The 16,668-nt window shown below is 43.9% G+C and overlaps 1 protein-coding gene across 2 annotated transcripts in view; it reads right to left on the bottom strand.

The window, feature by feature from the left end:
- Window positions 1-16,668, bottom strand: part of AMOT (angiomotin) — a 60,363-nt gene that overhangs the window by 12,701 nt on the left and 30,994 nt on the right. For both annotated transcript variants that reach the window (XM_071442711.1, XM_071442710.1), the window contains exons 4-7: window positions 13,634-14,084; window positions 12,091-12,235; window positions 10,672-10,764; window positions 7,994-8,139 (exon numbers count right to left, since the gene is read on the bottom strand). In XM_071442711.1, coding sequence (XP_071298812.1) covers window positions 7,994-8,139; window positions 10,672-10,764; window positions 12,091-12,235; window positions 13,634-14,084 — 835 coding nt within the window. The remainder of the gene's footprint in view (window positions 1-7,993; window positions 8,140-10,671; window positions 10,765-12,090; window positions 12,236-13,633; window positions 14,085-16,668) is intronic.

Consider the following 16,668-nt stretch of genomic DNA (forward strand, 5'->3'; position numbering starts at 1 on the left):
ATCTGCTCTCAGCTTCAGCACACACAGGATACTTTGATCTGAACAACTCGAGCTGTTCTTACATCACACCTTTGCTCCAAAAAGGTCTTATCATGTGTTTCTTAAAAAATTTGCCCTTTTCTCACTCCTGTTCCTTCAGGCAATGCAAAGAGCAAAGACAGAAAAATCTCCCAACAATATTAATCTCAGACATAGTATCCTTTTCTTCTCTCCATAAAGTCAGCAGGCATCTAATCTCACAGCATGAATGTTGCTGCCTTAGAGGATTTTCCCCAAACAAGAATTTTATAATAAAAGTTACAACAAACAGTGAACAATCCAGCCAAAGGACTTCCCACCAGTGCACATACAGTAGAAAGGTATTTTTATTCTTTGATTGCTCAAGATTTCAAGCTTGTTTGGAATGGGAGGGATGAGAACATTTAAATGTAACTTAATAGTCCACTGCTGCTCTGCAGAAAAATCAATAAATGTGTTATACTTAATACATCTTTTTACTGCAGATCATAGTACTTGACAACACCAATTTAAAGTTTGTCAGACTCCACTAAAGTGTGGATTAATGCACCAGTTTTAAACTTAGATTAACAGCAGCTCAAAGTAGCAAAAAGTTATAAATATAGGGGCAGCAGCAGAACCCAGAAATGGGGAGCACTCAGTATCTTGGGTTTTGACCTGGACAAGAGTGAGGAACAACTTGATAAGCTCACTAGCAGTGAAATACCATACATTGAGCTGAAAAAATAATCTCTTCAAAAACCAGCTCTCCTCCCTCTAACTTCTTTATAAAAGAAGTTAAGGATGAGGTGATGGACATTTGGTCTCATTACCTATGCCAAATCATTTCAATTCCTTAGCAGCTTTTTAACACACAGGTAAAATCCTGCAAAAGCAGCAACCAACAACATTTCACAGTTTCGCAATTAACAAACCTGAGTATGCATATGTGTGGATTAACACTCTGGCCTGCATTCAAAGAATACCAAGAGCCCAGCCAAAAAGCAGAATTAGGACACAGAAATTCCACTGAAACATCCACTTTGAACGTTCTCCCATCAGCCAAACCTGCAGGTGAAAAGTTGCAACACAAGCTATTGCCCAAGCTCCCAGCACTGCCTGCACACGCCTGACTCAGGCACCAGCCCCAGCGTCAGGCACAGCTTGTTCAGTGGCTTTGCAGAAAGACATTTTATTTATCCCTTCACAAGGTGCACTTCATCTTCCAGCATCAGGAAGAATTAGGAATGTTGGAAGATTTAGGGATAGTGGGTGTGCTCTTTTCGACAGCTTAAAACCGGAATTAATTCACAAATTCTCCAAATGATTTTCAGGTTTTTGGAAGCCAGGTGTTCAGTAAGCTTTAAAGGCATGGGATGTGCTCCAGACAACTCAACTTTCCTGATGTCTTTTGTCAGAATTATCCTTTCTCTGTAAGATAATCTCACTTCATGCACTTGCTGCCCTCAATGAAGTCACTGCATGCTCTAGCACCCTCATTCATTTCCAGCTCTGCCACTCTGCTACTGCAAGTATTTGTGAGAAAAATTTACTTTTCTGTGAACCAGGATTCTCCAGAAGTGGTAGAAGGGAAATTTAAATTGATACATTTTTGGTTTTCATCTCTCTGAGTGGATCTAACTCTCATTGTAAAGAGGATCAGGAATGATTCTTCCAAGCACAGAGGGATTTCATTACCAGAAATCAAGAGTATGATCTTGTTTTCCTAAGACAGGAATTGGAAACAATTTCCTGAGTATTGCCAAGGTGCTGAAGACATAACTAAGATGGGAAGAAGGAAAAAAGGCAGCGAGCTGAGGCTTGTTCTTGGTCATTTGCCATGGATTCCCCACCCTCCCTCTCCCAGCAAAGAACCAAAATTGGCTGCTCAGTGCCAAGGGCCACAGCAACATCTACCAGGGCAGGGATGGCATCAAAGGACACAGGAATTCTCTCCTCTGCATCAGGCCTTGCAGAGAACACGTGCTCCAGATAAGAGTTCATTCCTGAAGCTTTACAAGGATGCAGTCACACCCTTTGGGATGTAATTTTAAATAAATTTGACAAGATAGTAATTTTCCTTTTGATGGTACAGCATTTAACTAAGAAGCAAGCTCATGTTCACTTAATGTATCATAACTGCTTTGCCTCCAAGGGTGCTCTGAAAATGCAGAGCATTTTGCTAATGAGAATATCTTTATTTTAACACCTATTTACGATGTAAGATCTCAAATAACCTCAGTGCATGTCTGGAAGCACAGCAGGATGACTGTATCCACTCCCAGCATTTCCTTCAGCACAATTTCAATAATGTCCTTATCATCTCCAGGTCAATCTCTGACTGCTTTGGAAAATGTCCTACCCAAGCATCAGAGGTCAGGCTGTAATTCTAACTAAACCAATGTAAACAGGAGTAGCCACTCTCCAGCTGCCATTTACTACAAAGTTTATGTAAATTCTGCAACAGGACTGAGGACAAGAAAAATAAAGATGATCATGACTGACCTGGGCTCTGCAGAAATCCAGGGCACAAAGAGCAAAGCAATGCAGGGAATATCCCTCAAAGATTCCCTGGCTGCCTGATCAAGTATTTCCAGTTCCATTTAACTTCCCCTCTCCCTTGGCATGTCCTTGCACGGTCTAAAATCAATGGCCAAAGACAAGTTTTCCTCTCAGAAACAGGGGATATTTGATTATTACTACAACTACCCAGCAGAAAAGGAATTAACAACATCCTAAAAGCCAAACATATCCTGCTCCTCACTTATTTAGGCTTTGACAAACCAAGCAATGCCTTCCAGGGATCCCAGGTCCTTGCAGAAGGAAGGCTCTGAGGAGGGCACAGAGGTTCATGGAAAGGGAGCAGGGGCACACAGGAATGAGGAATTTTCAGTCAAGGCACAAAGGAGGCTGTAACATCCTCCAAGTGGAGCTGCCTGTGCAGGACAAACACAGCCCTGGACACAGCAGGTGAGGGGGAAGGATCTTCTTTGAGGAAACAGATTCATTGCTTCCAGATGAGTTACTCAGCAAAGATTTTTTTTTTTTTTCTGGGGAAGAAGAGAAGACTTCCTGCACTGATTCAGAACTCTCCCAGGCATTTTGTCAAACCCAGCCATTACCCTCTTCATCTTGGACAGCTCCTATTTCAGCAGATTGGTAACACTCATCAGCATCCGCTTGTCTCCCACCCACTATTTCTGATGTCTTCAAAGTCCTTTGTTTAATATATTCAGGGTGTTTTCATAACACCCTGAATATATTAAAGGTGAATATTTACCTATTAAATAGGTAAATATTCACCTTTAAAGGTGAATAATGCTGAATCCATTCAGATGCAGCTGAAAATGTGTTTCCCCACAAGAATTTGCCTGCTATGGCAGAAATGTAGTTAAAAAAAAAAGAAATAAAAAAGAAAAAGCCAGCAAGCACGTTTACATCACCTCACCCTCTTGCAGTTGGAATATATTCCTCTAGGATGCCTTTGAACCCTCAGTTTGTTTGAATTCAGGCCCAACAAGGCGCCAGTGGCCTGAGCAAGAATTCCTGCTGAAACAATTTGGTAACACTATCCCGTGCTAGGGAACAGTGCTTGTGGCATGGCAATGGCACAATGTCCTCAGCCTGTTTGTTTGTGTTAAAATAAAGTTCTAACTCTCAAAGGCACCGCTGGAAAATCACTAACAGGCAGAACATGTGAGACAGTGACATGGCAATAAAAAGGCAGCTCTGTCACAAGAATGCAGCTCATTAGAGGGAAGCAGTTACAGGGAGAACAGGGAGGTTTCTCTCCTCAGCACCCAATCCATCCAGGAGTGACAAGCCATCCAAAACTTGTCCCTTTTAGAAGTAACTCTTTCCTGAAAGGATTATTAGGTAGCTCTCAGTGAGAGTCTATGTGAAACAAAGCTGTGGAGACCAGGAATATCTTTTTATAGACCCAGGGAAGTGACTGGAAAAAAAACTAGAGCAGGCATCAAGCAGACAGCTCTCCTTTGGGTCTCCTCCCTACAAGCCAGGGCTCTGTTCTGAAAGTATCTCAGGCACAGCATAAAAAGTACAATAGATGTCATTGGGAAATGTATTTTTGCATTTCCACCCAGAGAGAACCCTCAGTGTTATCAGAAATAGAGCATTTTTTCTCTCCACAACAGCACAGTGAGAAATGAACACATTATCTCAGCTGGTATCTGCTCAATTTGGAATTGTGATGGCTGAAGGATCTTAGAACTTCTAAACACAAGCAATTTTAGAAAAGATATTTCATTCAAACTTGTCCCCTGCCTTATCCCCCAGTTTCTGCCCATTAGAGAGGTGGTCTGTCTCCTCTTCCCACTGCAAGGTGTGTGTCTGAGGATGGCAAAGAGCAGATATTTTTATCTTCCTGGTGCTTGTCATTATTCTTCAAAGCTGTCTCCTTGAGGCACTCGGTAAAAAAGTGATTTGTAAAGCAGTGGAGCAAAGGAGTACAAGTTACACTACTATCAAAAACCCACAAACTTTTCTTAAGTTGAAATGTGGTCTTCCATGGTATAAATTAAATAGGGTAAGCAGAAATGACCAATTTGAGGGAAAAAAAAATAAATAAAACCAGCAGCACTTGTAGCCTCTGCACTCAGCAGTTGTGGTTAGATGAAGCATTTGGCACCAAACTCCCTCCTGCAAGATCCCAAGTCTGGTAAGGACTGGCAGCAAGTCAGCATTGACTCAGTCAGGTGGGTCAGGATGGTCCTTTCTGCAAAGCCAGCAGAGCAAAGCCCAGCTTAACTGCTCCAGGCTGTCAAGGTGGATGTGAGCAGATGGGGTTAAATCCTGTGTGAGCAGCCACAACCCTGCTGCCATCCCACTAGAAACCCTCACAAATGCTCCAAAATGAGAATTTTTCATTGCTTTAGCTCCAAATATTATCACTAACTCTTTCTGACTGTGATATGCATTTTTAAGCCAACTTTCATTTTACCTCAAATATGTTCAATTTATGTCAAATGTATTACATGTAATGAAAATAATCTGCAGTTTTGATTTCAGAAACCACAGACCAATACTTCACTAGAAACAATTTTAGTAAGCTGCTGATTTATGCAAAACTGTGGAACATTTACTAAAGGGAAGAACAAAAATAGAGAAGTGAAAATAGGGGTTAATAACTGTGTATCTTTATGGAGAGTAGAGAAGTAGTAAAGTTTAAATATTATATATAAAACATATACATACTTAGCAATTCTGTTCGTAGACACATTTAAGTTTGCTTTAAATATTTATGATCACTCACCCTATTTTGCACTTTGCAGAAATAAACCCCACACTATCAAAAACTTTAATGGCAGCTTGTTCTAAATTTGAAGAGCCATTTCACCCCTGCTAACAGGAGAAGCATTCTGTGAATGTCTACTTTTGCATCCAACTGCTTCACACTGCACTTCAGTATCTCCAAGATCACTTCTTTCTCCATCACATTTAACATCCCATTATCTCTCCTTTCACTCTAACTTGGATGCTAAAATCCAGCATATATAAAAACCCTCAAAGCTCCACAGGTGTAGACAAATGTCTACATTTTACAGATTTTGTCCAGACTGGCAATTCAAGCCAAGGGATTTGAAAAAAATCTAAAGCTCCAATTCCAATGCAACATTTAAAATCAGTTACAGTCACTTATAGCTTATAGCTCTCCCTAGAATGGAAATATTCATTTATAAAGGATCTGGTGCACACAAGGCAAGGTTACTCTGCTTAATAGGAAGTCAAAATGGAAAGGGTGAAAAGAAAAGGTAAAAACTTACATTACAGGAGGCAACAACTGAAATATGCATCCCCCCCCAGGCCCTGAGCCAGAGTAGCTGCCAAACTTGAGCCTAAGAAACTCCACCCTCTGCTGCAGGACCAATTTGGAAATTCCTCACACTCACAGGGACTAGTCACTCAGATTAACCTGGCCAGAATAAAGAAATAATCCACTAATTGTTCATATCTCTTGGCCACTGAATGCCACTAACTCAGAATGGTGTTCCCAGCCTCTTCTAAAGGTGCCCTGAGCTCTGAGCAGCTCCTTGGCTGCCTTTGGGGATTACCAAACAACCTGGGGATTGGAGAACTTTCCACAGTTCAACACTAATGAGGCAAGAAATGCGTTGTAATCCTAAGTATTTCATTAAAAAGTGATTTGGGAAACCTGCAAAAGTGACTCTTTACCATTTGTTTCCCCTTATTCTCTCTCACCTCTAGGAAAAAGCAGAGTTAATTCCTGCTCCCTCACTGAGACACTTCCATATTTATCTACAGCAGGAAGGGTGGCACTTCCTGCACACCCTGGGATTCGAGCAAAGGTTGGATGCATGTGACCACAAGCCCTCATGCAGATCATTTCACCCTGGATCTGCCTGTGTGTGCTTTTTAAGCTATCATGCAATTTAGCCCAGAGTGACTTCCCTATTTCACTATTCTACCTAGGCAGAAATACTTTGCCACAGCACTGAACCCAATTCTTCTAGTGAAACAAGAGCAGTCTTTAGACTTTGGAAAATAAAACATACAATTATTATTACCCCTCAAGGCTTCAACTTTACTGTGAGGGAGCCAAAAAGAGTGCCTACACAGAGGTTCAACCCAGCCAGGTGCTGTGTGTGCTGGCCCAGCTGATCAGAGCACCTCATCCACATTGACTCCAAGCATTTTCCAGGGAAACCACAAGGATGTCCCATGTACTTGGAGTTAGTGACCCATCAGACTTTTAAATAAGGTGCTGAAATTTGAATGAAAGCCAAAGAGCTCCAATACATTGCAGAATCAATGAGAGAATAGTTTGAGAGCTAAGGAGAGCCATGGCAGATGTAAATTACCCTATAACCTAATGCTCCCTCTCCCCTGAGTGAGTGCAAGTCAGCCATGGCAGGCTAAAAGAGGTTATGACAGCAGATAAACCCACAAGAACACCCTGAATGGCAGAGCAGGTCCAGAGGAGATCCAGAGGGACTGAGGGAAGGTTTCCATGGAGAGATTAAAGGAAGGGCAAAAATAAAGGACACCAGGGAGAGACACAGGAAGGTTCAGGGGAGGGCTATTGAGGCGAATCCAGAGCTCAGAGAAGAGGAGGCTAAAACTCAGGAATGAGCTACACCTGTACCTGAGAGAGGAGGATATTCCCTTAGTATTTGATCATTCCTCCTCTGTTGGCACAATGGGATCTTGAAGGGAGAGAGAAGTAAAAGCAGACAAGGGGAGGGTTTGAGGAATGTCTCTGAAAGCAGCAAAATTCAGGTGGACATAGGCACAGTGCCCAGCTGAGTGCTGGTAGCCAGGGAGATGGCAGGGTTGGAGAACAAATCTGCAGTGAGGAAGTGTGCTTGGTCAGGAGATTTCCTCCTGAGACTCTCCATGGAGGAAGAGTAGGAGTAAAGGAAGCAGAGGCTGGAGTGGGAAATGGGGCCTTTGAGAGGAGAGCGGGAGGAAAGGACGGACACCGTGACGCAGAAGGGACAAAGGTGAGAGCCATGAGTGGCAGGGACAAGGCTGCAAAAGAAACTGCTGTGAAAGCTGCCCAGCTAAGCAGCTCAAATGTATTATCCCCTCTTGGGAGGAAAGGCAGAGAAAACAACTAAGGTCATGCCCAGCTTATTACAAATGCTGGGCACACATGGTGATCTGCACTGTCCCCACACCTGGCAAAGGGACAAGCCACATTCATCTGATATTACTTGAAAGTCCATCCAGATCTGAATTTCTGCCAAGTTCAGCAGGTTTCCAGGGCTGAAATTCCACTTCCAGCCCACTTTTACAAGTTAAAACCAAAAGAAAACAAAATATGGCTGCTTAGACAGAAGCATTTCCAAGGAAATAGAGATTTGTGGCTTATCTGTTTAGCTAGTCAACACAAAGCTAAGCCGATAGAAACAGCTTGGAAGAAAGCAGATTTCCTTATAACTTCCACAAGACAATTCCCACAGCCACTTTTGCTGGCACACAAGCTACCCTGACTCCTCTTTCTCAGCATTCTTACCTCCTCCTCCAGTTTCACCACCTTGGCCTGAGCGTTGTTCAGGGCCTGGTCTCGGATCTCGATGTGTCTCCGCTGGTCCTCGTTGGTGGAGCGGGCAGCAGCCAGCTCTATTTCCAGTTTCTCTTTTTCCCTCTGTGTTTCCTTGTCTATGGATGAAAAAGTGATAGTTGTCAATGCACAGCACTGGTCTCTGCCCAGTTTTCAGGAGCCTTTCACTCCAGAGGTGAAGGGAAGATTGCAATGGGACTTCTCACAAGGAAGAGAATGCAAATCTAGTGCTAAGAGGGAAAAGAAAAGGACATGGCTTTCAAGGAAGAGAAGGACCTGTAATCCTGAAAAACAAGTATGGTACCTTCAAGCAACAATGTGCCACAAAGATAGTGAGAAGGAACAGAAGGTGCATCACTCAGTACAGTTACTCAGGTAATTTGCTGTGATTATACAGATGGTTAGTGAAACTTGGCACCTCCTCATCTCTGAGCTTTCAGCTGTGGAAAACAAACTGAGTAATTTTAATATCTCAGGCTGGGGAGAGAGATAGCAGACTGGTGTTCCTGAAAAACTTGTGCTCCTTTTTTCCACACTGACCTCCCAAACTGGAAGGGGGTTCTGTCCTTTCTCAGAGCAATACCTTCAGAGGAGTCAGAAAACAAATCACCAATCAGCAGTAAGAACTCCTCAGTCCTCCTCTACTGCCTGTAAAAATGACCCTCTGGGCCAGAAGTGAGGCACATACATCTGTTCTGTCCCTTCCCAGAGCAGACCTGCCACCCCAAACACAGCAGCTCATCCTTTTCTGCTGCTCTCCAGGAAGAGCTGGAGCAGCAATGCTGAGTGTTGCAGGAACAGGGCACTGCCTTCATAAAAACATAGATAGGATAAAAATAATTGGAGACTGGAGAAATTATCACAAAGGGTGTAAGGCAAAGCCACAACACAGAGCTGATGTCCTCTGTGTATGTTGCCATTCCCAGCTCAAGCCAACCAGCTCCAAAGATAACATTAACCCACTTGCTGCATACACAACCACAGAATACTCCCTGGAGTGATCTACACCCAGCACTGATGACACCAGAGAAACTGCATTCCAGAAACCAATATCCCACGACAAAGGAATGAGGACAAGGAGTGGAAGGCTTGAAAAACAGGAACGAGGTGCTGGGTGTTAGGACAGACTGCATATGGAGCACACAGGCCCATTTGTGCAAGCATGTGCATAACTATATTTACAGGACCACAATTACTCCTTTTCTTCTGCCAGCAAAGAGCCAGGAGCAAAGCTTTAGCAACACAGAGTAGCTAAAGATTCCCTTCTGCCAGGGAATCAACACAGCCCACACACTGGTTGCAAAACAAACCTGTCCACCAACAGCACCCAGAGCTCTGCAGAGCAAAGCCTGAGCCAGCCCAGGGCCAGCCCAGGACATAAGGACAAATGTCATCATCACATGATGGGGTTTTTTTTTGCCCATCTTTTCCCAGCATTTCTCCTCCACCCAGGAATGAGTTGCTGCCAGTGTGAGCACATTGCACTGTACTGCAGAGACTGAGCTGCATTGAGACAGGGTGGCACTGTGCCAGCAGGTATCAGTCAGTGCTACCAGGCTGTTTGTTAATCTGGAAATGCTTGCAGAGAGGCTTTTGGAGGTTTTGTTGCACACTTTTCTCCAAATGAGAGCTGCTTCACTTGACAAGTGCCTGCAGCACCCCTAGAAATGCTGGGACTGATTAAATGCAGGACTGTGGCTTCCAGGCTCATCCAAAAGGAGAGGCCACACAGCTTTGACCTCCCCAGTTTCTGGGTGCACCTGTGAACCTCAATGTCCACCAGCAGAAGGAGAGACTAAACTCCCAGACTTCCCAGTACCACCAGGAGTTTGGAATTCACTCCCTGACAGCCATTTGCTTGCAAGGCAAACCACAAGGAATAAGCAAAAGATGACACAAGAGAGGGACACCAGAATCTGTCAGGGTAGCTGCAGTGTCTATTACACCACAGAAAAACTCTGTTTTGCAATTTTATTGCACTACCTTTTTATATAACAATTGGAGAAAAGTGAGCACTGTCAGAAGGGTGGAGCACACTGTGGGATGAGAGAAAAGTTGGCCCAACGCCGTCAGCCTCAAGACATTTCAGAACAAAGGAAAAGCAGCATTTCACACCCGTCATTTTGGTTTGCCTTGTGATAAATCCACTGCTGTGGACAGAATTCCTGACCCTCACCCAGCCCAGCAGACTGCAGGAGTGTTCATCCCCATTATTTTTGCTCAACAGGATAGGGCAGTGGCAAATTAAAGAGGAAGGAGATAGGAGACCTAGCAGGCTCCTCTCCTGCTAGGCTTAACTCATGCCAGGACTCCTGTTGGCTTGGGAAGGTTTCATTTCAAAGCTTTCAAGGAATAAAATAGATGGATAAAATATGTAAATTATGGGGTAAACACTAATTTTATGGTATAACTGAAAATTACCTATGCTGCAATATCTCTAATAAATCCCATCAGATAGATGGACTTTAGATACTGACAGAAAAGGAATTCTTGGATCCCTCCTCCTTTCTCCACTGCCAGCTTTGGGCTGCCACTACCCTGATTTCTGTGCTGATCATTAACCTGCTGCACTGGCCTCCCTCCCAGGTGACTGCAGCTTTCCACTGACCCACAAAGGCTGTGAAACTCACTTTGTGCAAAGAGCTGGGAGATGGTTTTCCGATTGTCTTCAGAGCCTTCAAACTCCTTCTCTGCCAGCTGCTTGTTGGCTGTCTCCATGCGTTCTGCAAAAAAATTCAATACAAGCAAAAGAAATAATTAACAACTTTCAAGCATTCAATTACATCTGCTCAGGGCATTCCTGATGCTGGGGGAATGGATCTGCTAATTCTACAGCCTATCAGAAGTTGGCACTCACTTCTGAAATGTTTTTAATTATGTCCTTAAGAAAATACACTCAATGAAACAAAAAAGGTTAAAGTTCCAAAGAAATTATTTTAAACATCTATAACACAGAAGTTTATTTTTTCAATTTATACCTTTAATTTTTCACACAAATAAATCCCACCATGCAATTAAAAGATCTCTTATAACTCTCCACTAAATCTTAACAGGAGATTAAATTACTGTTGTCCAATTACCTGACTTGAGGGAATAGTGTAAAACCCTAAAAACAGCTTAACAGCTCTGCTGCTCCAAGCTGCTAAAAACTTGTATCAGTCTGTGAAAATTAGAATGAAATGTTTATGCTGTGTTTTATTATGAATAAGATTATTTAAAGCAGGCTTTTGTGGACAGTACTGGGAAATGTATGGGTTTACTCCCTGGATGCAAACAATTTCTGTAAGTCTTAGTAAAAGACATGAGGCAGTGAGAGCATGCAGGACAATCAGAAGCCTTTCTTAAAAAAATTAAACTTACAGTTTAAACAACTCTTTGTGCACCTTCAAAAATCTCAAATTGCAGATGATTTCCACCTTCCAAACTAATGCTTAAACTTTTCCCCCCAGTAAGGTCAAATACCACTCAACACCACTCTGCTGCCAGCCGTGGGGCTGCCTCAGCCTCTTAGCAAGAACCAGACACCAATAACAGCTCACTCTGGAAGAGGAAGGGAGATCCAAAAAACCAGATGCCTACACTGATAAGGAATGACAAGACCTTCAGGAAGAACAGACACTCTGCAGTTTGTATGTCAGTGCAAAAAGGGTCACTGGACAGGAAATAAAGTGAACGTGCCTGGTGTGGGATTAGGCAGTCAGCAAAACCTCTTTCCATTTGTGTAAACTGAACAAATTGTACAAATTGTCTCTAGGATATAAGACATGAGAGAATTCCAGGCTTGCATCTGGTTTATGGTATTTGGCTTATCACATGTTTCTTGTCAATGAGAAACAGGCTGGAAATGAAAGACTGCAGCCCTCTCCTAAACCTGTCTTTTCCATTCCTCCAGCAAGTGCTTAAAATCTCTGACTACTGAATGCACCTGAGTATCCTGTCATATTCCAGTCATGTCAGACACTGAATTCTGCAGCAAAACTCTGTCCTGCCAAGTAAGCATAACAATAAAAACCCACAGCATTGAAGAACAGAAGTTTTACTTCAATTACCTCTTAGATCCCTGTTGAAATCATGAAGCCTACGAATTTCTCCTTCCAGTTTGTTTCTCATGGCTTTTTCCAGGGCATCCCGCTTAGAGGATGATTTCTCTAGGTTTTTGTAGGCCTCTGAAACTTGCTGAATTTCTGTTTCCAGCTGCAGTGGAAGAGAAAACAAGCACTTACTATTTTCCACTAACAAATTTCATTGTCTCAGACAGGAGATTACTTTGTCTCAAGTGTTCTTTATTGAGGGAAACCTACACTTACACACTAAGTAAAAGGAAGTCTCAGGTCTGTGATGAATCCCTCTATAGAAAGAATACCAGTGGCTGAATAATTCTGCAATAAAATATGCTTTATCCTTCCTTTAGGATATGCTTTATCCTTCAGTGTAAAGCTTCTCTGATCATCCAGAGCAGGAGATTCTCTCCTAACTCTCCTTGCTGGGCATGATTTGCTATGGAAGTGTGGATCCACACCATAGCAAACCCCATCAGCACTGTCTACAGCAAGTGATCAACAGGGAGGTGGAGGGAAGTGCATTTGTATCCTTCTGTCATTATCAGGAAGCTGTCAAACAATTCTCTCAAGTATTTCCTGGCCAGAAACATTCCAAAAAAATACAACCAAATGAACACATGTCCCTGATAAGAGGTAACATGGGGAATAATGAGTGTGGAAAGCCACACTGGTCACCTGAACTCAAGGACAAGCAGCCACACATTCTTCTGGCCCCCAAACACAGCTCAGTGCAAAGAGCACAGCAAGGCCCACAAAGTCCTAAATTGCTAAGCAGCATCAGTTTTTCCACAGCTGCAAGGCAAAAGCAAAGCTGACCTGCTGCCCAGCTTTAAACCACTGGTCATCAAGAAGTAATTTCTGTGAGGCAGCATGAAAATACCTCCACACACGCACGTTAATGATGGGTCTCACTGGGGTATTTCCTTTTAAATGTCTTAGCATCATTTATTCTGCTTGTTCCAGAAAGCCAAAGGTGGCAAATAGCTGGGTCCAAATCAAGACATTAAGTTTTCATGGAAATTGTGTGGTGTTGAGAGAGGGACAAAAGGAGTGTTAGTCCCAGTCCTGCAGTCCAAATGTCTTTAGTGTAGCCATAGCAGCACTACTTGCCCTGCACACTGTGGTGCCAACCAGTTTTGTAGCCATGTCCCCTGTGCCTCCTTGAGTGGCTGTGGTCTCCTGCCACCCCAGGCAGGCCCTTCCTGCAGCTCTGAAGTCTTTTTGGGAAAATGAAACCTGCTGCTATCCTGGACAAGCCTTAACTTAGCCAAGCAGTCAGCCCCTTCAGCAGCAGAGGAGGATGTGCTTCAGAGCATGGTCAATGAACTGTTAGCAGAAAACTGAAGGCTTTGATTCCATCTTCTGCCAATACTTCAAAGGCACAGGATACAGACTAATCAATCTGCATACCAAAGACTCTCAAGTACCTCATCAATCCCTTCAGCAAAGGAATCCAACACTTGCAGGTTAAATGATTCAATCAGGGACTAGACCAGAGACAGGAGAATGCCTGAATTGCACAACCACCCACCTTCTGCAGCCGGGCCACCTTCTCGTAGCACCCATCCAGCTCCTGCCGCAGGGACCGGTTCTCCTCGGACAGGATTTCCACCATTTGCTGGGCCCTGGACACGATGGCAAAAGGATCCACTTGCACCTGCTGGTAGGGGGAAGGGATCTGCTGGGCTCTCATGGAGTAGGAGTCTCCTTGCTGCTGCTGCTGGGGGCCCAGGAAGGGCTGGCATAGTCGGTACAGATCCCCCTGCTGCACTGGGTTGGACAGGAAAGGCTGCTGGGGCCGGGGCAGAACGCCAGGATCTGCCTGGCTGGGAGTCAGAGGTTGCTGGTGCTGGGATGGGGACAGCCTAGAGGGTGGTGGAGACTGGAGCAAAGTCAAAGATCCCAGGGATGTCAAGGAAGAAGTTGGGCTGTGGTGGTGAGGTGGTCTCTGTTGTAACTGCAGCTGCACATCTGGGTTCTGCCTGGAAAACAGAGAGCACAGGCTCCATCACAGTCATGCAGAGCAAGGTGCACAAACCAGGGACAAGGTGTGTAGCTCCCATGCACAGGGCTTCCCATACAAAAGGCTCAAGTGAGGCTTTCTTCCATTTTAGAAGTCTGTTTTTAAAAAGCATTTCAAAATCAAATCTTTAGCAGAAAATTTATTCTAAGGGCATGAAGGTGTTTCCTAGAAACTAATTTTTTACAGAAGTACTAAGAGAAAGTGCATCAACAATTACTGGCCAAAATTATTTTTGTAACTTTTCTCCACACTTTGTTGATAAAACTGCTCAACTAAGGACTGCTAGGAACAGGCTCTTTTGTTCTGGCCTTAAATTTGCCATCTGTCATCAAGAAAACAATTCATTTTCTTCTGCAAGCCAGGATAGAGAGTTGAAAGCATTGGCTAAGCTTGATGCTAGTATTCCAGCATCACTGATCTGAGCTTTCTGAAATATCAATCAATAAACTGCAGCTTGGCTAAATGAGATAAATAAAGGATCTGAAAACCAGTCTAAGAATCAGAAGCAGCACTTCATTCCAACCTGCCCTGTCCTTTGCAGTAGGTGTGCTTACTGCTCCTAACAATAACCTCTGCAGGCTATCAGAGACACATCTAACAATCTATAACCTGCCTGAGTCCAGCACAGAACTAAATCCAAGCTACACCCTCTCACATTTCCCAGGCTCTGGAGATCCCCAGCTCAACTCCTGCTGCATCAGCCAAGTAAGAAGACTGTGTGGATTTATCATGCTTGGATGACCTCAGGAGGCAGGATTTGCTTTCTCCTCAAGAAACATTCAACCTTTAACTTCTCTGGATGTTCTTGATTCTAACAGTTGAAGTCCCTCCCTCCTCTCCATGCTGCAGCCAGTCTCTTCTTGAGCAAGGAGCTCAGGCCAGGGCAGACCCAGCCTGGCAGCTCAGCGTGTCCTGCTGCTCTGACAAAACTCCCACCCTTTAGGATGCTCTTCAGCCCTGCAGCTGGAAAAGCACACACAGTTGTTCCACCTGGCCAGAGCTGCTACAGAGTACCCCCCTGGCTGCCTGTGCTCCCAGGAGGGACTCCTGCCCTGCAGAGGATGGACAAGGCAGCTCACAGCATGCCCACAGCACCAGGAACTGACAGCAGTGAGCAGGAAGCTGAGCTGGGAGCTCAAGGGTTACACACAACAATTCTGAGCCCCAGTGCAAACACTCAGCACCAGCCTTCCTGCTCTCCAAGAAAGAAGGAATCACTCCTTGCACCCACCACTCACATCTGGGCTTTACTCACATCTGGCAGCAGCACAGGGGAGTTCAGCAGCTCTCAGCCCAGCACAGGGTTCACTATTTCAGCATCATGCCCTCTCATTGCCCTGCTTCCCTGCAGAGAAACCTCCAAGTTCCCGTTCAAATTCCTTAATGGGGAAACAAATCTAGCCTTTGTTAAGTAAGAAAAAACAAAGAATCGCTGCTCTAGCTACTGTTTCTCTCCTTCTCACATTCAGGTGACTGTGGTCCCTGCCAGCAGCATCATTTCAGGAGCTGTATTTCCCCAGAAATGATCATTTGCAGCATGAGGATTTCAGGGGTCACGCAGAAGAGTGATGTGCAATTAATTTCCTCAGGAATGTTCCGTTTAGTAGCAGCAATTTGGTTCTTCTCCTCCCAGGGGGGCAGCTCTACTTATTGTTGCACTGATTTCATTAACTTCATTTGCCAGTTCTCATAATGAAGAATGAGGCAAAACCATCACAGGCCATGCTCAAGGTCACCTGGTTTGTCTCAGGTGGTTTCCTGCTGCTTTCTCAGCTCACCCAGTTGTGTGCAGAGTTAAAACTTTGCATCCTCACAAACCACTCATCTCCCTGAGTTTACTCCTTACTGATCACCACAGCTCTGCTTTGATGTTGTAATCAATTAGGGAATAACCTTGCTGTGACATTTCATCTGTGATGACCTACAGTGTTAGATCAAAAAGAAATACCTCGCCAGTCTGCCTCATGAGTGCAAAAAAACCAATTTTCAACCTACAAAACACTCTTTTCCAGTCTGAAAACAACCTGGAGCAGTTACTCAGGGAGACTGGTGTCAGTGAGTTAATCTTAAAAGCCTCATGAGGACGATTTAGATGCCAGTGTTAACATTTTTAGCTATTAGACTAAAAACATCTTGTTATTCTGTCAACAGAGACCCAGTGGCAGAACCTTGCCATCCTAAGCACCAATGAGGTGAACAAAATAATGGCCAAAGAAACACAACAGCAGCACTTTCATTCTGAAGGGCCAGTGGAACTGACATGCCTTGAAATGATCCTTTTTTTTTTTAATCTATTGTAAAGAACAACTCTAGGAAATCATGGCTGAGCATTTCTAAACAGGATACATTTCCAAGAATTCCAGCATTTTGGCACTCACATCCAAAGCCTCTCATAGTCTTGAAATTATACCAATCTTGTGGGCTCAAGCTAGAACATGACAGCTTGGAGCCTCAAGTTCTATGGCATTACCAACAGCATTAGGGCTTCCAAAATGTCATAAATGCATTTATATTCCCAGCAGAATGAGACAGCACAGCTGGGT

Source organism: Agelaius tricolor, unplaced genomic scaffold, assembly GCF_023055355.1.
Source record: "Agelaius tricolor isolate 1412-34295 unplaced genomic scaffold, bAgeTri1.0.p SCAF_17, whole genome shotgun sequence".
Classification (NCBI taxonomy): Eukaryota; Metazoa; Chordata; class Aves; order Passeriformes; family Icteridae; genus Agelaius; species Agelaius tricolor.